This window comes from Procambarus clarkii, chromosome 31, assembly GCF_040958095.1.
Source record: "Procambarus clarkii isolate CNS0578487 chromosome 31, FALCON_Pclarkii_2.0, whole genome shotgun sequence".
NCBI lineage: Eukaryota > Metazoa > Arthropoda > Malacostraca > Decapoda > Cambaridae > Procambarus > Procambarus clarkii.
Genome location: NC_091180.1, coordinates 24,978,551 through 25,000,883, shown reverse-complemented (window position 1 = coordinate 25,000,883; position 22,333 = coordinate 24,978,551). Strand labels below are relative to the sequence as shown.

At 37.0% G+C, this 22,333-nt stretch overlaps 1 protein-coding gene across 12 annotated transcripts in view; it reads right to left on the bottom strand.

Annotated features, from left to right (window-relative positions):
- Lrrk (Leucine-rich repeat kinase) overlaps window positions 1–22,333 on the bottom strand; it is a 111,580-nt gene that overhangs the window by 15,232 nt on the left and 74,015 nt on the right. For 7 of the 12 annotated variants that reach the window (XM_069334565.1, XM_069334563.1, XM_069334564.1 and 4 more), the window contains 13 exons: window positions 21,964–22,239; window positions 21,173–21,378; window positions 19,189–19,399; window positions 18,823–18,864; window positions 15,862–15,945; window positions 12,443–12,666; window positions 10,204–10,227; window positions 8,239–8,437; window positions 6,851–7,057; window positions 5,580–5,831; window positions 4,972–5,113; window positions 2,367–2,476; window positions 758–880 (listed from right to left, as the gene is read on the bottom strand). In XM_069334565.1, the coding sequence (XP_069190666.1) occupies window positions 758–880; window positions 2,367–2,476; window positions 4,972–5,113; window positions 5,580–5,831; window positions 6,851–7,057; window positions 8,239–8,437; window positions 10,204–10,227; window positions 12,443–12,666; window positions 15,862–15,945; window positions 18,823–18,864; window positions 19,189–19,399; window positions 21,173–21,378; window positions 21,964–22,239 (2,100 nt within the window). The remainder of the gene's footprint in view (window positions 1–757; window positions 881–2,366; window positions 2,477–4,971; window positions 5,114–5,579; window positions 5,832–6,850; window positions 7,058–8,238; window positions 8,438–10,203; window positions 10,228–12,442; window positions 12,667–15,861; window positions 15,946–18,822; window positions 18,865–19,188; window positions 19,400–21,172; window positions 21,379–21,963; window positions 22,240–22,333) is intronic. The other 5 variants (XM_069334566.1, XM_069334569.1, XM_045743241.2 and 2 more) reach the window with 4 other exon arrangements.

Here is a 22,333-nt window from a genome sequence, read left to right as displayed (position 1 = left end):
GTAGCAAGTAAATCCCCAGGATATATGTAAGCACTTCTAAAAATGAAGCCACTGACATATTGAAGCTTAATCAAGACTCATTAGTATACTAAATGCAATACGGTGAATGTATGATCACATACTAATTTCCTATTAAAGAGATGGGGTGCCATAAGCACAAGCAGAGAACCTTGTGAGAGCATTAGATCTCCATGACTATTCAACCTTCTACCAGAAAATATATAAATATTACCAGCAAAGAGATTGAGATATATTAAAATGGAACTAGAGAAGCTCATGCAAGAAGTGCCTGATCAGCCAGGTTGTGATGGCTATGTTGGTTTGTTGGCCACTAATGCAACAACCTTACTGATCAAGCAATCAATAAAAGAGCTCATCTTGGACCAGTATATGGGGAGAAAAATTACTCTTGAAACCAGCCATAGTAAACCAGTCACAGGTCAGCATGCAATTGAAAGTTTCAAATCATTACAAGTTATTCATTAATACCTACATCAGATCTAGCATGTATTTAAACATTGAAATTTGCCCTCTGGAACCCAACTCTCAACACTTTTCTTCCTAACAGCAAAGGTAATCTACTAAACAAAATTAAATGATACCTAAAATAAGTTTATGTACAAGATGCAATAAGATAGAATATTTCCTTTTAAAGTACGGTACTAAACTAAATTAAAATGAGGGTCTAAATTTAAGAGAGTGCATCATAATATAAGATGATGAATCATTGAATAAATACAGCAAGTTTGTAAAATACCCGGTGTGTCAAAGCTGGTCTGCCACCTTCCAGGACGTGTTCCTTTACATTGTCGCAGTGCTCGTATGGCTGATGTGTTGTGAGTAGCTCATACATGAACATGCCAAATGAAAAGCAATCAACCTGTAGCAAAAATTATAAATACATTAAGTTATACATTGTCATGAGAAATGTTATACTTGATTTCTAACTAAATTATTAAATTTACCATAAGGTGGAGAGCACTGCCGGACATTTTTAAATACAATATCTCCAATTTTTTCCACCATTTCATTTCTGAACAATACATACTTTGTGGCCACCTTGTGAAGTTTCTGGGGATCAAAGACCCCTGCAGCCCAGTCTCTGACCAGGTCTCCCAGTTGGTTGTTTGCCGAACCAGGCCATTAGACAAGGCTTCTTGCAGCCTGATGTACGAATCACAGCCTGGCTGATCAGGCATTATTTGGAGGTGTTTGTCAAGTTCTCGCTTGAACACAGAGGGGCTTATCCTCCCTATTATCTCAGCATCATCAGCAAACATGTTCAGATCATTCTCAATTCCCACTGGTAGATAGTTTATGTAGCTAATGAACATTACTGATGCTAAAACTGAAACCTGTGGTACTCCAGTGGTTACTGCCCTCATTTTTCTATCAGAAAATTTTTCATTAATGTTAGGAGCCTTCCTGTTACTCCTCCAGTATGTTTCAGTTTCCAGAGCAACCTCTTATGCAGGACTCTGTCGAAAGGCATTTTTAGGACCACATAATTGCAGTCAACCCAACCGTCTCTTTCCTGTAAAATCTATAAGGCCAATCTTGTTTTCTAGTTTTGCACCTGTGTTTTGGTATAAATTTGTTGTGCCATCATCACATATGTCACAAAACCTGGCATACATTTAATTTGTAATCAACTGATCCTGAAAATAGATTCCAGAACCTAATGATTTCACAAAAAAGATAATTTTTGATCTCAGTTCAATCAAACATGATATGTAGGCTGAATTTGATCTAATCTTAATACTATATGCCATTTCCTTTATTACAAGCAAGTTGTTAATAAAACACACACTCTACATAAAGGTAAAAATGCATTAAATTGCATTACATACATCCAAATAAAAATCATCTTGGCCCTATACAATCTCAAGATTGATCATAAATCACTGCCTTCACATTTAATATTTGAAAGAGTAGGGTACGGGTAAAGAAGAATATCATGTAAGATAGAAATTATTAACCTATCTGTTCTGAGTTGATAGTTATTTATCTGACAATTAAGAAATGACTACTAATTTCTGGATACCTGCACAAAAAATACTCCAAGTGAAAAAGCAGCATAATTAATGACTATATCTGTACTGATCTTATGAGGCTTATCAATATGTTATATTAGGTGAAGAAAAATTTAAAACAATTATAATATTTCTCAATTACTTCCTATCATTCAAAGCTCATTGAATATTAAAAGATGCATAGAATTGTTTTTGCATCATTGTGCAAACTGAAGATGCATGCTTTAGTTAAACACTGAGAACTGTATCTTATTATTTTTCCTATGCCATATTTACCCCCATTTCTAAAAGATGTAAACTTAAAATATTTATATTAGAGTTTGGAAGACATACCTTCTCGGTATACTCTTCTTCTCCATTATGTCGCATCATCTCGGGGGCCATGAAGCCTTCTGTCCCACCGAAACCTTTCGTGCCGGTTGGCAAACTTGATCGACTGATACCTAAGAAAGGACACCAAAATATTTAAGATTACATGTTACTTCTGGTAATTAAATTCAAACAAATAATTTTTTATAAAATTTTCATCTAGCACCTAAGCTGCTGCCTTCAACAATTTCTTATATTCCATCAGTTAACTTGGGCTAGTTACACAATTTCTGCAACCTTAAATCTGACTTGAAGATCTACAAGTGAATTTGAATTAACAATAGTTTGGATATTTTGGCAAGGAAATACAGTACTATTATATAGTGTAAAGTTAACGTCTTCTCACATAATAACATAGGATAAAAACCCACACATGTACTTGTGAATTTTATGTAAAGATTTACACAAAGTCTTTCACACTCTCCTGAGTGCTTTGTCAAGGTCTGAGTACATTATCTGGTTAGGATAAGACTTACATCTCGATGTTTAATGTGGCTGCTACCCAGAATCCAATCCTCTTATCCTTTTTGACCTCAAGAAGGATAAGATGATCTTCTCTCCCCACAGAGGCAGGAAAGTTGAGATTGTCAGAAAGGCACAACCCACTGAGGAGAAACCTACTAAAAAGGCTGAAAGAGTGTCACAAAAACTAAAAACTCCAAGAAATGTTTGGAATGAAAGAATACCAAACAAAACTTACAACTATTCCAAACAAAAAAAAACACCTTGTTCTTTCCCCTCTCCTGCCACCAGATGACAATGTTAGTCAGCTAGGGGGTCTGGTCAGACTACGCTTTAGTCTGAGCAAATGCCTAAAATGCACAGCAGGATAGGAAAAGAAAAGCCACTGATTTGCCCCAGAAAAGGCCATTTCATTATACTCAAAACTCAACTTTTTGATTAACCCCATTAGTGGCTCCTCAGAGCTTCTTTCCCATGACACCTTGCACGAGGAACCCTGCAGCACAATTCTAATACAGTACAGGTGACCATGCCCCAGTACACCACTGAAGATACTGAAAAACTCGAAGAGTCCATCCTAGGAAGGAACTCTCTTCATTGAAGAAGATAATGGTTCATTCATGCCAGGGAAGACCACCCGGAAATCATACTCAAGTGATCTAATAATCACGAGACCTGGAATCGAACTGGCAAACATACCCAAAGAGCATAATAAAGCAGAAAACTTATCTTTGAACTATAAAAAAACGAAAACACTGTCACTTGGAAAATACGCATGGTATTTTTTTTTTTTTTTTTTTTTTTTTTTTTTTTTTTTTTTTATATATATACAAGAGTTGTTACATTCTTGTACAGCCACTAGTACGCATAGCGTTTCGGGCAGGTCCTTAATCCTATGGTCCCTGGAATACGATCCCCTGCCGCGAAGAATCGTTTTTTCATCCAAGTACACATTTTACTGTTGCGTTAAACAGAGGCTACAGTTAAGGAATTGCGCCCAGTAAATCCTCCCCGGCCAGGATACGAACCCATGACATAGCGCTCGCGGAACGCCAGGCGAGTGTCTTACCACTACACCACGGAGACTGCTTAGAAGAAGATGCCAGAAGATGCCAGCCAGAGGTAAGGGTCCCTGGCTAGAGAGTCAAGGTCTGTGTGGCATCAAATTCCAGTTGACAGATGTTGCTCTCTGGTAGCAGGAAGGGCAACACCCCATTTGGGTGTTTTTTGCAGCCCACTTTTGGCTTCTCTGGCACTCGAGGCTTCCCCCCCCCCTTCCCCTGGCAGGGTTTCCCTCAGTGTGGTATCTGACACTTTTAGCTTCTCCACCCCTGTGAGGAAGCAGGATTCTGGTAACCACTCTTGTTAGGCCATGAAAATGTTTGAGATGTCTGGAAAAATACTAATGGCCCCTGGAATGGCAAAATTCCTGACCATCCTATAGCGAACAGCCTCCAAAATTTTACATCTCTCTGACAATGATTACTTAACAAGATGATAAACCTTATTATTGTACACATGAAGTCATTAATTAAAAGAATTCTGGAGCAAATGGCATCATTGTGCCCAAAATATTTATGTAAAATATTAAGTTTGAGAAAATTCTTGTTATTTTGCTGGTCACTCAAATTTATTTATATTTTCCCCCCTGATTCTTGGATATATTAAAACTTAAAAATAAGGGAAACCCATTTAAACATTTGAGGACCTGATATGACTATCGGAATATAATTAATATTAAAATCTTTATTCTAAGGAAGTAACTAATTTTAATTTTTTGTTACCATATTTTCAACTCAATGTTAATTTTGTTTAATATGTTTAGATTTGCACATAGGGTTGTACCTGGACCTAGTTAAATGTACACTCCCAAGAGATAGAAGTGACCATCTGGAAACCAGTGACCATCTGGAAACCAGTGACCATACCCTAATACAAAATTTCATACCAAAGAAGGTGAATAGCATAATAATCGTTTTGTTTTGTTTCAAAGGATTGGCTTCACCCATTGCTAACTGTAGTTTTTATGAACGTACATAGAAAATATTCATTAATTTTACCTAGAAATGAATTAATTTCCAGTAACTTTAGAGTCATAATAATTTACCATAGTCTGCTAGCCGGACATCTATTTTAGGATGAGGTTGATGGTGAAATGGAGGTGGTAACTCCCACACAAGCACATTCTCACTTTTCAGGTCTCGATAAATAATGTGTTGGCCATGGAGATACTCAAGAGCCTTGGCAACCTGCGTGCAAAAATTCATTTTTATTTAGAAATAAAAACTTATTACTTTTTTTATTTTTTTATTTTATTTATATACAGTATATTAATTCTTGTAAAGTCACTAGCATGCATAGCATTTTGGGGAGGTTCTTAATCCTAATTTTCCCCCCGGAATACGACCTGCGAAATCGTTTGACAACCAGCTACCCATTCAATGCTGGGAGAACAGAGGCAGCAGTTATGGATTGGCACCCGGTCAATCCTTCCCGGCTAGGATACGAACCCAGGCCAAAGCGCTCGCGAAGTGCTGTGCGAGTGCTTTACCACTATGCCACAGGGACTGCATAAACTATAGAAAAATCTATACTGTGCATTTTCAAAATTTACTTAATTTTTATATAAACTATATTAATGGCCAACGGATTATGCCACATTGATCTTTTTTGACCACATTAAATACAAAAATGGAGGAGGCAAGGACAACATACCTGCAGAATTACAGCCTGAAGCGTGTGGAGGGAGAGTCTAGCTCCAGAGCGTTGGTAATGCTTCAGGCACTGATCCAAGGCTCCTTGAGGTGCTAATTCTAGAACTAAAGCAAGTGGACGTGGACAGACGCCAACAAGTGGTACAATGTGTGGGTGCCGCAGAGATAGCAAGATATTCACCTCTTGCCTTGCCGAACAATAAGCTTTACATGCGTACTGCAGAGGATCCCGTTCCCACTTACTTTGAGCGGCCTGAAGGTAAAGATTGTTGTTAACAATTGAATTTGCCAAGACTGTAACTATATTATGTTAGAGTAGCAGCTCTATCTTATGAGGACATTTGAATGTTAACCAAAGAAACTGTCATCAAGAAATGACTCTTAATGTTTTAGTTAATAAAAAACATACTGTACATCCTAGTCTTTACTGTAATGTAATAAGTAGCATTTCCCACACCTTGAATCATTTACTATTAGCCAATGAGGGTTCTTTCTTTCTCCAACAACATTAGAATATCAATATAACACACATTTCCATTGCTTATATGAAAAAAAAAAAAGTTCATTAGTGTATAAACTACTGCCAATACAAAAACATTTCCCTTTTAATTCAATAACCCACCCTCTGCAAAAGCCACGTGGAATTTTGAACATTAAAATGCATAAAAGTACAGTAAAATCTCACTTTTCACAGATCCTGTATTTTTGAATTCACAGATTAAACTTTTTAGGCCCTTTGGGGAATTTAATTCTTGCATCATGACCTCTTCCAATTAATGTGCAAATTCTACTACACACCAAGACACCTCCATGAAAAAAAAGATTGGTAATATTTAATGTCATTATGCCAGTTGTGTGAACCTCATACTTCATGCAGGGTATTTGTGGGTGAGAAGAGGATCAAGTCCTTTATTATATTGTCTAAATAAATGCTTTATATAGATATAAGTAGAAAAATTGAACTTTTAATGAGCTTTAGGACTTTTCCTATATAGCAACTCTCAAATTCATAAATTTCATATTTACAAGATCAAATACAGTACTTAACAAAATCAAGGACTTTCTATACAGTAATATAAAATTTATGGTTAATGTAAGTTAATGCTTTATGTTTTTAAAAATGGTAATGTGGTCTTATAACAGGTGTGGAGACTAAATTTTCAATTTTATTTATTAAATAAGTTCTAAACAATGTGTTCACTCTAAATATGCTTCATAAACTGTGTGCTTTTGTAACATCTGTATTTTATTCTGAACCGATTCCATTTTTACCTTGTATGCAACAATGGCACTCTGGCGGGCATTGTTACCAGGATCAACAGGTTGTAACATTTTTAGTGCAACATCCATAGGTGCCCCATTGACTCTGTTTCGGCACGTGCCCTGGAAGACAAAACCAAACCCACCACGTCCCAGCAACTTTCCTTGCTTGATCACGTCTGGGCGAACCAGGTATCTATCGCCCAAGTCCAGAAATACCTGCAACAAATTTAGTTTGTGAGCAAAGTACTGTATACCACAAATATGAAAAACAATAGTGCATGTACAGTAAAGTATACTGTATATCTGTTTTAACACATTTCAGTAACTTAAAAGCACTGCAACATTCAATTTCAATTAGTGTAATCAAATCCATATTATTGTGTTTTTGAAGAATAGTCTTGTAAGATACTAAAAATGTATAATATGCATGTACAGTATGAGAAGCTATGATATATCTCTGCCTCTCTTATGAAACTTATCATCCTCTCGATATCGGAATGCAGAAGTAGCAGCCTTGCACTGTATTAACTCTTACACCCATCCAAATTTTTAATGTAATAGTTTTTTATGCTCTCAATGTTTCCCCTATTAATTTACCCTTTTATTGCATGAAGGAACAGAATACAATTAACACTACAGATACCTTCACAAACCAGTACAGATATATGTAAAAAAAAATAGTATTTAGTATACAGTAATGAAATATCTCATTCTGGATGCAGCAAAGTAGGTTTCCTTGGCTTATGCCCTAACACTTACTGGACAAATGACAGTAACACCGTCAGTGTGCTACCATCACCACACAACTTCATTGCAGTCCAATCAATACTGTACACAGATTTGCTCCACTAGAGGTTATTCATTATTTTTCTGTTGCAAATAATCACAAACACCTTACAACAAGAAGTTAATTTGTCCAATACATCTAGATTTCTGGTAGACCAGGTTCCATTTACTAATATCGCAAGATGAAGCCTTATATGTAACTAATGAGTGGCATTAACATGACAGCTTTCTGAACATTTCTGCTGGGCCCAAACGCATTCCTTGTGAACCAAATGGATGTGTTCAGGTGGTTTTCTGATTAACCATGAATATTTTCAATTAAAGTGGTAAATTGAACTAACAATTTTTCTCTGTAGTGTATAATATCACACTTATTTGTTGTTCACATTTATATACAGTACAGTAACAAATTTGTTAAATATTAGTTGAAGTCAAATAAACTTATGTGAAAAATAACAAATATCACATATATATATTCAGCACCTAAATGATTGTGGAATATTGAAGCATATTACAAATTTTATCCTGACCAAAACTAAGGCAAAAAAATGAATAATTAATAAAAGGTAATGTAAAATAGGAAAGGAACAAGCAAGGAGAATACCACTTACTGTGTCAGGAGCAATTTGAGCCAGAAGTAAGTCAGCATGTAGTGGGCAGGGCACAGATCTGGCTGTGTAGGCAGCCAAAATGCATTCCTCCACCATAAAGGAATACACAACTGGTGTCACCTCTTGACCTCCTGAGCTCTCTCCTTCATTTTTGCCACTGTTGTCAAGATCAGGTCTTCCCTCGGCAGATGCTTTGCGACTGTAAAGAATAAAAGTTAATTTTCTTTTAAATCCATGACAATTATTAAAATTCAATCTACTCTAAAATAGTACAAGAAACCTCATTAGGATGATGTAAGCATAAATCTAAATGATAAAGAAGATATGTTTATAGATATAAACTGGTTCATGTCAATATATTTTGTAATAATAATAATACTTAGGCCACTCGGTTACTTCCCGAGCCAAAAACCTGTATAACCCACCATGCCCATTACACACACCAGGCTCTGTCAACCTGTTTCTCCATAGTGAGATCTTTTGCCAATAGTCATACCACATAGTTAAGGGAAATATGGAGAGTTCTCAATCCATCACAAAGCAAATGGAATACTATCACAAATTCTTAGTACACCCTACAAGCAAAACCTTGGAGTTACAGGAGAATCCAATTATCACTAGTTGCTAATGAATGCACCACTAGCTACTATCCTCAACTACCACTAAATGGCAGCATGCTACATGTAAACAGGCTCTGGGAAGCCAGCAGCACTCAACTGGTGCCTGGTATCCATCTACTCGACATGCTGCTAGCTCGGCAGAAATAGATTCAGTTAGGTTTCTCTGCCTGGTTATTCCTTGACACTATGTATGCATAGGAGAAACCTGCCTTTAGTGTTCACTTCATGTGTGTGTAATTACCTAAATGTAGTTACAGGACGAGATTTCCTCTTGAATGAGACCACTATTATTGCAGTGCCTTAGGATCTTGCTTCAGATCTAGGCTTTCATGCGAGACAGCATATTTACACACAGTGCGAGGTTTGTCATGTAGTATTATTATTGTTTATCGTGCCGAGTACAGTTGCATAGATCCTTATAAGATGTTTTTGACAACCATATTGGAGACTCGCCGACATCATTTGGATACCATATTTACATTTCAGGTGTACAGTGCCATATGTAAAATCATATCTTTATGAATTATAGACCTCTTCAAGAAGCCTTATTGTCATGAATGTATAGTCTAATAAACAATGCTTTGTAAATATACAGTAAGCATAAACATAAAAACAATGTATTAATGAAATGTCATTTGTGAGTACTCACCTTGTTGTATTTTATTTAATTGTACTTGCAAGGGATGAGCTAAGGTTCTATAGCCCAGCCTCTCAACCCTTAATCAATTGGAGTATAGGTGCCACAAGTCTATTCGGCTATCATGTCTACAGTTACAGCTGTGAATGAAGCTTGCTTCCAGCACTTTGCTTCTTAACTCACTCATTCCATTTGTTGCGTGTGTGAATATGTATTTGTAAAATGGTGTCATTATGTTAATGGAAGAATGTGTGGAAGTTTGTAGGGAAATAAATGTATATATTCAGACTGCATCAGGAGATATACAGCAATTGCAAAGGCCCAGGATACAGTTTGCAATGTCTTGTGGGGAGTGGGATATAAGGGACTGAATGAGTGACTATCTCAGAGAAGAAAATTTCAACTATATTATCAATTTTATTTTTGAAGCATTAGCTACACAGTATTCCCTTTTATTCAGGAAATGATGAGTCCAATTACTAGAAGTATCACATAACATGCACAATTAATATCTGCAAATTCGTAATCTTAAAGCAACTGTGTAGTAAAAATCACATTAAAATTACATATGGATCGTAGGAAACACCTGTTATGTTTTCTAAAGGAATTTAGTTGCTTTCCCCATTTATTTTATTTTGATTTAATCTATATACTGTATTGCTAGCTTCAAAATGTTTGCATATATGTACTTTAACATTTTATGCTGACCTTGTAAATATTGGTCCTTGTAAGCTTGGAAAAAACATAAATCATTAACAGGAAAACAATGAAAAATTAAAACTAAACAAAATTATACAACACAAAAATCAAGGATATAACAAGAAATAAAAAAAAAGTCCACAGCATTGCATGAAATTATAAAGAAATTGTAATCAACACTGCACTAGTATGCCGTACACAGCCTCTATTAATATTTCCAAATTATAAAAAGGGTGCACTTAATAAAGCCGATGGTATTAATGACCATCATCTGCTTTAATATAAAGCTAAACAATCTGCAAAAATGAACCCAAAAAAAAAAATCCCCCAGAAAGCCTAAGCACTAGGTGAGCCAGTGAGTGAAGACACAAAGTTGATAAACCCCAGACTACTGCCCAGAGAAACTGGGCACTAGCACATTCCTGTACCTCACTTCCAAACTCAACAGATAGGAAGGGCAATTATCTGTTGATCATTTTGGGGATCAATGTCCCAATGGCCCAGTGTCTGACCAGCCTCCTGGTTGCCGATCTGAACAGCCAGACTTCGATGCAGCTGCTCACAGTCTGACCTATGAGTCACAGTCTGGTTGATCAGGTATCCTTTGAATGTGCTTGTCGAGTTCACTTTTGAACACTGAGAGGTCGGCCATTTATGCCCTGTATGTGTAGGAAAAGTGTTGAAAAAGCTTGGGCCTTTGATGTTGGTCAAGTTCTCTCTCAGCATGCTTATTGTACCTTTGGTTTTTAGTGGGGCTATTTTGCACATCCTCTCATGCCTTCTGGTCTCATGGTGATATTTCTGTGTGTGCAGATTTGGAATCACTCCTAATATTTTTGAAATGTAAATTAGTATGTCTCTCTCTCTCTCCTGCCTATGCTCTAGGGAATACAAATTTAAAACTTTTAGACAGCTTCAATAATTTAGATGCTTTATCGAAAGGATTCTAGCAGTAAACAATCTTTGTACGCTCTCCAGGTCAGCAATTTCTACAGCTTTGAATGGAGCTGTTTGTGTGCAACAATAAGATACTACAATCCAGAAAAAAACAAAACAGGCAAGTAAAGCAGCTTGCTTACATTTGAGTCTTAATCCTCAAAATGGAAACCAAAAATGCCTAGGGTAATAACCAACACACATTCAACCCATCTGATGACAAACCCAAAATTAGCCAATGGCAGTGTGAACAGATCATCACACCAACCACCCCAAAACAAAAATAAATAAATGGGAAATTATTTAACCTGTGAAAGAAGCGTATCACAAGGCATGCATCAATCCCTGAGCTCCTCACTGAGAAACAAACAAGGCATATGTACAATGTTTAGACTCAAATGAAGGCAGGCAAATCCCCTATGCTGTTAACAAGGTCTAACTCAACCCTACAAGAACTGGATGTGTGTGTTAATGCAGAGTGAATCGCAGCAAATACTAGTTGATATCTCATGACATCTGCCTCAAATCGTCTTCCAACCTCACAGCCCCTGCTTTCTGGCTATTTGGCTTGAATAAGCACCTTACCCTTTCCCTCTTATGTTGCTTGGCATGAAGTGCAAAATTGGGTTTGGAAGCATCAGAAGGGCCTTAGCTCGGAAATAAAAGAACTAAGTATAATGAAATGATCCTTTCTGAGCATGACCTCAGATGCTCTCATTCTTGCCTCTGGTGTTCCCAAAGTCCTCTTGGGTGACGTGCATCACATGATGGTTGCCAGATATTTTGACACTTATGGTGGTGGTGATGATGTCATCACTTGGTGATGGGCCATGTAGCCTCTGATCTTCTGAGCAGTAGTGTGCAGAGTAATAACTGCCAGTCTGTGACCTTATTTTAGCTTGCAGGGGAAGTTTGAGAGGCCAGTCTGTGACCTTATTTTAGCTTGCAGAGGGAGTGTGAGTCATGAATCATTCTTTTCTATTTTAACAAACAAGTACTTTGGGATGGTTTGAAATACTCACCACTGTCTACATTCTCTAGATGTGATAGGACCACTTTTAAATAATTATGCCTCAAAGGGAATACAAGGACTCAAAGAGTCTGGCAGATAATGGAAGTTCTGGGTGGACTGTAAAGGAGCTGGCTATGGGAGTATATGAGGGGTCTTGGAAAAACAATAATAATATTAGGCATGTTCTATGCTCCTGCAACATTTTAGCAGTGGTAAACAGCAGTAGAGAGAACAAAAAACATTTCCTACAGTCTCCCAATAAACCTGAAGACTTCTAAAACCTTTAGAATCTTTACCAACCTTGAAGTGGTTGATTCAGCCCCAACACCACTGTCACCATCTGAGGTGTATGACTCGCGTGACCCCCAGCTGCGTCTTGGAAGCTGTGGTGACATACTTCCTCCACCTGCAGCTCCAGCAGGAGAAATTCCTCCACCTCCCCCTGCAGCTGTTGAGGATGAAGAGGACCTTCCTCCTGGTTGAGGTGATGATACTCCACCAAACTGAATAGTTGCAGGAATATTCTGCAAGACATTTAACATTGGTAGTGCAAATCCTTTGTTTATTTTAAATAAACAGTAATAAAATACATAATGCATACATGTAGTATGCACACGTTTATTAATACAAGAGCTCTGAGTCATAAACACCAATTGTACTTGCACACTCAGTAAGCCAAGCTAGCAACTAGCAAGGGAAGATAAGGACACGGCATGTAATGGAGAGAGAGAACCAAACCTGTGCGAAACATGGTACACAACACGCAAAGAAGGAACACAAATCCCAAGACACCAGAAAAGGGAAGCATAGTATATCAAATAAAGTCACAAGGAAAAAGGTACCATACATACTAATACAGAAGTGTACCATCCCTCTACTAATCTAGCCAGATATTTAATCTAATAATAATAATTAGGCCAGATAATCTAGCCAGATACTAATCTAGCCAGATACCTAGCCAGACTCCACAGCACTAGCACCCACTGGCAAGAAGAGCTCTCCAAGCAGGAATGACAGATGAACCCCAGTTACAGAGCGCACACACAAGGGAGACACTGAATTTGCACCCCCAATGAAGGAATTTGGGAGGCAAACAGCAGTAGCTTAGGCTGGGCTCGAGGAGTAGAACTCTCAGAACCCACTCCAGGTATACTCCAGTAGCAAATGGGGGTCAGGGAAGGCAGTCAAAACCCCTGTTCCACACCAGCTCAGTACACAGTACTGTATTGAATTAGAACAAGCTAGGTACTGTACTAGGCAAGATACTGTAGAATCAGCAAATATACACAAATCCTCTTATGCAACCATAGCAATATAACAAGTCCAAAGCATATTAATTTGCCCAGAAACAAATCAGGTCAGTGATTTGAATGTTACAAAGTTGTCTTAGCATTCAGGAGTACCAAAGGAAAGCTATTGTAAACTACAAAAACAAGTGTAGGTGGATCAGCACACCATAATTCTGACCACATACCTCCACTCTACCCCTTCACATTTTAGTCCCTCACCACCTTTCACCCATATTCTTCCTAGTTGCGACATCCATTCCACATATTTATAATAAACAAGCTGCTTTTCTCAATGAACTCGCATCCATTGCTTTTCCTACTGAGCACTATACAACTTTCCAGACCTTAGTTTTACATCCCTCTGTTAGGGCTGGGAGTAATATGTTACATATCAGTTCATTCTTAATGCTGACACACACATTCCTTATTTTTATTATAAAATTCACAATGAATTTTCACCATTCTCCCGTTAAACCTTTCCTATTATGTGTGTATGCGCAACATCTACTCATCCATTTACAAAATATTCTTTCAATTTTTCTCTTAACAGCATCTTAGCAGATGCTGTTACAAATGCTATCCATTTATAAAATATTCTTTTAGTTCTTCTCTTAACAGAGTATTAGCAGATATATGGGAAAAATCAAACATAGCTCCAATCTATAAAAGTGGCAGCCGAGAAGAACCTCTAAATTATAGACTCATATATCACAAACAAGCATGGTAGTCAAAACATTAGAAAAAAATTGTTAAAACCAAATGAGTAGAACACCTGGAGAGTAATGACATAATAAAGGACAGACAGTATGGTTTTCGAACAGGAAGATCCTGTGTAACAAATCTACTTAATTTTTATGACACAGCCACAGAGATTCTACAGGAGAGATATAGTTGGGTTGATTGAGTCTATCTGGACCTAAAAAAGGCTTTTGACAGAGTCCTACACAAGAGGTTGATAAGAAGAATTGAGAACTTCAACCTCGTTCTGGCAGTGTTGCTGAACTAGCTAGGCAGTATAACAAATCTTCAGGGGAGGAGGAGGAGGCAGCAGAGGATGTCCCTTCCTCATTAAGAAAATGTGTGCAGTATGGGAAGAACTGCAAAGTTTTGCTGAAAAGAATCACCCAGATAAAGCTTTAGCAGGCCGTTTCATTGATTTATTAATGACAATGTGATGTCTCACTACAGACAAGTGTTACAAAGAAGGGAAAAACAATCTTCAAGAAAAACAATGAGAAAATCATGCAGTGAGCCAGAAGCAGGTCCTAGTGGTATGCAGGCAAAACATGCCAGAGTGTGCACCCCAGAGAAGTCCTCAGTGCCTGATGTTATAATGGAAGGGGACTCCCCTTCCAAACAGTAACACCTCTCCTCCTCCCCCTTCCTCATCATTTTCCATATGCCAACAAGAGTCATCAGTAAAGGTAAGTACTGTAATAACTTGTACATACTTTTGCAGTGAAGATTTGGGTGAATTAGGTATAAAACTTACTTTTTTTAGTTAAATTTTTGGGGAGTCAGGAACTGATTAATTCATTTCCCATTATTTCTTATGGGGAAATTTGCTTCGGTTTACGAATTTTCGGGTTACGAACCGTCTCCAGGAACGGATTAAATTGCACTACACATCAAGAAGTCAACACCAGCAATCAACAGCCAATTATTGCACAACTATATTCTACCCACCTCAAGACTCCGCTCCAATATAGAAGCATCAAGAAATATGGACCAATAGGCTTTCTACAAACACTTCTATTCAATATCCATTGTTTCGTGTTCTGTCTTGTGTTGATGAAATTAATACCCTATTAATACTCTTGTTCTGTCTTGTGTTGATGAAATTAATACCCTATTAATACCACATTTTGTTCTGTCTTGTTTTAATGCCACATCACCCCTTCCACCTCACTCAAATGTAGATATAAAATCGGAGATACGTAAGTTCTATTCAGTTGTGTATTTGTGAACTAAAGTCTTTGAAAATGTAATAAGTTTTACGAAACGCGCCCGTGTCGCGTCAGACTAGAAATAAAAATGAATTTTGGAGAATTGATTTTTGATTTACCTCCAACAGTGAAGCGTAATGTACGAAAGATAGAGAAAATTCGTGTTAGAATTATTAATCTTACTTTTTCAGTCATATTTAATTATATGATTTAATTAAATATATATATTATATTTAATTTATATATATATATATATATATATATATATATATATATATATATATATATATATATATACATATATATATATATATATATATATATATATATATATATATATATATATATATATATATATATATATATATATATATATATATATATATCCATCCTAGCCTCTCTAACATTATAATAATAATCTAAGAAGAACTTTCATTTAGCATTGAGAAAGATGCACATCTGAAATTTTAACTTTTTAATTTACCTGATGAGATGGAGCCAAACTTCCCAGTATACTGTTAGTGAGGAGGGAACGCTCCAAAGAAGAATTATGTGAAGCAGTCAGATCCTGAAGTATATGTTAGTACAGATTAGTTGATTCACAAAGTTAAAACATGCATTAAAATCACAAATTAGTAATCCATATATATTATATAGAAACAACAGACTTGTACTTCTTACAGAAACTGGGACTAGCAAAAGTTAATTATTACATTAGGAAATATTTATTGCTAGGCAAGAATTCGTGCTTCCCTCCCTCCCACCACCCAAAATAAAACAATTAACAAAACCAAAAATGACAACAAAATGATTAATACATTAAAAACAATAAATTATCATCATTACACCATTTCATACTTTCCTGGGGTGGGCAGGCATCAGTCCAGAATAAATAGTAGAGTATAGGAAAAGTTAAAAGATACTCAAAAAGACACCCATACCATACAGCAAATTTTCCACACAGCAAACTGAAGCATCACAGAGAATGAGTACCATCACACTCAAGCAAAATATCCACAGTAGTGTCTCACTACCTCATACAATTAGGTATAAAGGAATAAAATACATCCTATGAGCTGTCACTTGGAAGTATTTACTCACTTATCTAGACTACATGGGAAGGACTTCTTGCCAGATAAGCCAGACATCTGGATAAGCAGAAATTCTTACCAGGGAAATAAAAAAATTATCATATTCCCAATTTTTGGGTACCATAACTAACAATTTGAATTTCCATACACACTATAAAAAATAGATAATTTAAAACAAACTTCAGCTTAAGTTGTTGTAGTTCATCTTGTTCCTGAAAATATGTAGTTGATGTGGAAATATTAAGTTCTTGAAAATTTAAATAACCTAATCTCCAGTTATTTGGAGTTCTGTTCAAATATGACAAAGTTTTGCGAGAATATTATCTGGACGCAATTTTGCCCAGATATTCCAAATATCCGGTTCAGAGGGCTTCAGATAACTGAGCTCATACAGTACAGTACATCAAATAACTTTCGAGTGCTCTCTCTCAAATACTGTACCATTATTTCCAACTACTACTTGTATGCTGTTCACACTCAGTAGCCACTTCCTCAAGCACACATGACCTATCAGTGTCTACCCTCTTTATGACCTGCCTCTTGTCCTATCTTTAAATTGACTAAGAATATCATATAGTTTCTCAACACCACAAAATCTTAAAATGTTAAAACAAAGAAATTATAAAGCAATATCAAGTAGAACATATATATATATCGTACATATATATATTTTTTTTAAGGCTGATCAAGAGCCAATCTTTGACCCCAATGCAAGGCACATTTCACAATACAATCTGAATATTCTTATAAAAATACAGTATGGACATACAGAAGTAGGGAGAATTGAGTGTGGGTGGTTGTGGTGGCAAGGTGTAGGCATATGATTGATGCAAGTGTGGATGAGGGTTGGGGGGTGTAGGTTGTACTGCTGAAATTTGTGGAGGGAGAAGCAAGTTCAGATGCCAACCATGGACCCAAAAACATACCTTAGAAGGGAAGTGGAATGCAAGCTGAGATAGAGGAACAGCCCCACAGATTTTAGCACCTTGCTCAAAGGGCACCCCACTGCCCAACTTCTTGCAACCCTGCCAGGGGACAGAACCTAAATCTTCACAGTAAAGTATTTAAGGAATAGGAGGGAGGAGAGGTGCAACACCTGTTACTGAGGCTCCAAATTTTTCTGAAGGAGTGACCTCCAAAGTGTTCTATAAGCACATGGGATGAACCATGGAGGAGAAACTGGGCTCAGAAACCATCACCACTATGGCTAAGGGATCCTCCAGTGCTAATACCACAGGACAGGAGCAGCACCAAACCAGAAGCTGTTTATGAGCACTTCTAAGAAGCAGCATCAGCAGCATGGTGGTAATACTAGTAAATGCTAGACTAACTGCCCCAGAGAGAAATCAACAAGGAAAAGTCTAAATTTAGCACAAGTCTGCATCACCAGAGCCTTAAAACCCTCTTCATGAAAGAAAAGTGACTTACCTTTTGCAACACCAACCACAATTGAAAACTTAAGGTGGTGTTACTGTGCTTAAGAGGATACAAGCAGATTAATAGGCATCGAGCAGGAGAGTGGCTCCGCAAATGCAGAAAGCCAGCAACAAAAAATATAGTACAACAATAAATTTAAAAAAAATATGATCCCAGTAAGAGTGATCAGGCATATCCATCAGTCTGAAAACAAAAATTAGCATCCCTGAAACCTGCAGGCAGGTGGGTGAGGGAGCCATCACAATGCAACCAACAGTCAAAAAGGGAAACTGACAATCTGGTCTGTAAATAAATATTTGTAAATACAAGATACAAGTAAATGAAGCAGCCTCCTGCACAATGAACCCAATAAATGAAGGTGGCAAAGAATTAAACCAAAAGAACTGTCACAAGCCACACAAGCAGAATCCCATAAATGCACAATGTACACCTTCAAACAATGCATAACCAAGCATGAATGTTCACACTGATTCTAACTTTTTTTTTTTTAATAAGTGGCCAGTGAACCTAACTTCCATCAACAAGTAAGACATGAGGGCTAAGTCCTAAGTACTACCCAGACACCGGCAACACGAGTGGAAAAGCCTCACTAAGGAGGAGGCTAAGGACTAAGAAACGAACACAATCATTAAGCATAATTAAAAAGAAATACTAGCTATGACCCCTCTGTGGGAACAAAGCCCTAAGGAATGGTAACCCAACTTAGCTCAAAAACCAGTGTGGTCCTTGCAGAGTAGCAGTGATGTGTTTGGTATTAGGTATGCAAATGAGAAGGCATGATGCAGACTGAACTCCTGGGTGACTACAGTTGCCACCTGGTAGTGGTATTGGTTGTGACCCTTGTTTTGCTTTGTATGAATCTTATGGGCAGTTTTACTCAGTTTTGAGTCTATCTTGGATCCCCAAGCTCCCCTCACCTTCATAATCACCCCAGATCCTGATCCTGGTGTTTGGTAGACCTGTGAAAATCCAGAGGCCTGGTTGTTTCATGGATGCCTGTGGTACTAGTCAATGCACCAAGGAGCTACTGAGGGCCGGCCCAGATAAGATACTATGGGGTTGCCAGGGGCCTGGCAGATTGAACAAAATTCCCCATGCATTAACTCAGCTCCTACCTTTATATATTTCATTTGAGTAAGGTCACACTGTGCTGTTAATTAAAAATGTTCATTAATATGAAGCTTTGTCGAAGAAAAACTGTACAAAATAAACAAGTAACCCTTCCAAATAACCAAATTCCAAATTTACTGTAAGTAAATTGACAGAAAACTGCAAGCTCTCACCTGAGAGATCTGAGAGGCAGTCATAGAGCAGTACAGAGGGTTCATCTCTACAAATGATCCCCAATTGTCAGGCAAGTGTCGGGCTTGAGGATGGTTGCCAGGTCCTTCATGCTGACCGTGACACTCCAGACACACAGGACAAGGAACCAGACGTGTCACTAGGAACTTTCCTTCACTTGTGTGTACAAAGCGTGTGCCAAGAGTTGGATACCTAAAATAAAGAGAAATAATCACCATTGCTATAAAGTAACATTATAATTTAAATAACAAATTATTTGACTCCTTTTACTGCAAGACATGTTATCAATTGACACTCAGTGAATCAAAGTTTATCAACTTCAATTCATTCCAACAAGACCTACGATTCATGTAACAGTTGTGTTCAGGGTAGGAAAAGAATATCGAAAAGAGGTGTTATCTTGGAACAACCACAATGTTATATAAATGAAAACAGGTATAGGCATATACAGATGAATGGTTTGATTTGATTTTACAGAAATTACTGGTATATTTTATTCTATTATATTAATAGAAAGATAGTGCTGTGAAAAATAAGAAATTAAAATAATTTTCATATAAACATGAAAAACTGCAATGCACCTCTTCATCAGCATGTCACACAAGGGAAGAAATAACCTTCCCCCCACAAGGCTGTCATTCTTACCAGAGGTGTGAATATTTAACCACTGCACTGCGCCTTGAGGCGCTCTGAGAGTTGTAATATTTTTTTTAATTTGGCTAAATTTTAATGTTTTCATCACTCTTTGTGTTTTGAAATGAAAATGGCTGAATTTGAAAAATTCTGACATTAACTTTACCTGAACATTTATAAAAATAAGAAAAATATGATCTTAACAATTGCACTAGAAAGTTTTTGCTGAAACCAGGTGCGCAGTGCGGTGATTAATTTACATACTGTGAAATACTTTCGAGTGCTGCCACCCTTTTTCATAGATTCCTAAAAGCCTATTATTTTTCTTGGTAATCAGTGATACTAGCCTGCGTTTCTTTACCCCACTTGTTCCTGCATACTGGAACTGGGTATCTTAACGGCCACGTTGCAGATATTCAGTAAAGTACCAGAGTGTAGTGATTATATATATAGTTTTCAATATGTAATATATTTTGTTAATTCATTACTGTAGCTTTATCTATTACCTTCCCTCTATTCTTGGGCAACAAGATTTTTTCCTCATTATTAATTATTCCATGTAAGCTGGACTGGTAGCCTGGCGAGAAGGCAATATTTAAGGCTCCATAATAGTTAATCGAGATTAACCGGGGTGAAAATCATGCACGTGTAAGATTTTCGTACACGTAGTAAGATCTTACACAATGTGTAAGATCTTCCTCGGATTTAACCAATGTATGACAGTGCTGACTAATGGTGCCAGTTGGTGTACAGAGTGGTCTGTTAGTTATGTTTTTTTCAAAGCATTAACCGATTGTTCTCGAGTTAAAATGGTCTTGAGGGGGTCGTTCAGTGGTTTGATGTTCTTTAGAACTAAAATGAGTATTAGTTTCTCTTAGTGATAGATTAAGGCATGTTCTCAACTGGGCTCGTATAATATGGGACAAGACTGTTTGGGAAGTTACTTGTTCCAGTGTGGCTCAGTTGTCCACAACCAAACTTGCAAGCAATGACCTGGACAGACCCATTGCTCTGGCTATGGAAGCAATTGAGGGAGATTTGCTAAAAAATGTACAATATAATACTAGTCTTTAAAAAAAAAGATGCAAAGATAGCTACCATAATTCAGGGTGTAAACATGAAACCTTTACAGTTTAGAACCACAGCATATGATAAACTAATTCCTATTTAATTTCAAACAAACTAACACTATATATCGAATGTTTACAAATTTATCTGCCAAAGTGAAATGTGAGTTTATTTATATTTAATTTTGTATATAAACAATTTGATTCAAAGCATTGTAAAAGTTTAATATGAGCACCTTATACAATGCATGTGACCAAAGCTTACCAGTCTTCTAATAAGGTATCAATATGGTCAACAGCAAGGGAGAGGAGCTTTGCAACACATTCTGGTGCTGGGTCCAGCACGACAGACTGTATGCCAGAAGCCAAGATATCTGCTGCTGAGTTCGTCAGATCATTTTCTTGGACAGGGCGTTTAATCACTACAGCTTCATTAGGAAGGCATATTTCTAGGACAGCCGAGTTATTGACCTGTAATAATGAGTTGGAATAAAAAACTGTACAATCTATAAAATCTTTGTCCACTGTATTCAATTCAGTTTCTAATATTTACTCTGGATCTGCCCATTTATGCTGTTGTAATTACTTGTAATACTGTATATAGAATAAAATTAAATATATATACAAGACTTGTTATCAAATTTTGAAAATAAAAAATGCTTCATAAATTTAATTGAAAAATTATAGTATGGTTAGGAACAGTACACTAGATGCCTGGAGCCAGTGGCAATTTGTGTATCTTATTAGTTGCATAGATAAGAGTATCACCACTATATCAACCCATTTAAGCTATTTCATTAATAAAAGAAATTAGTGTTTATTAATGAAAAATGTTCAGTGCTACTCCAGCAACATAAGGTACCAAGTACTTGAACAAAATTCCAACATTATTTTTGCATAGTATCTTAACTCATTTTGCCAAATTTGACAAGTTATAGTGCATACAATTATATTACCACAACCAGGCAACTGTTTGTTACTGATCCTGACTAGGTCAGATATAAGACAGCTGACAGCACAGTAATGGTACTCAAATTAACAAGGTATATTTTTTACCTCGACATCTGACCAAACACCTTCTTGACGGACAAGGAAGCGCATGCTCTTGTAGTCGTACACAAAGTGATTGGGTTGAGTTGAGGGGTGGTTGATGCCGTGAGTCGGAGTAAGAGATCCATGGGATGGCGGGCATGGACCATAGGAATGTATAGGCAAAACCTCTCTCATGCGGAAAAGTGTGGTGTGGGCATAGTGGAGCTCCATACCAGTCTGCCAGCATACCCATTCTGCTTGACCACCCAGGACTGACGATAGGCCACGGTCATTCAAAACCTATGGATAAAACAATTCAAGACTTATTTTAACTGCAGTATAAAACAGAATCTACATAATGCTATGCACGCTAACTGTACATATCCTATGCTCA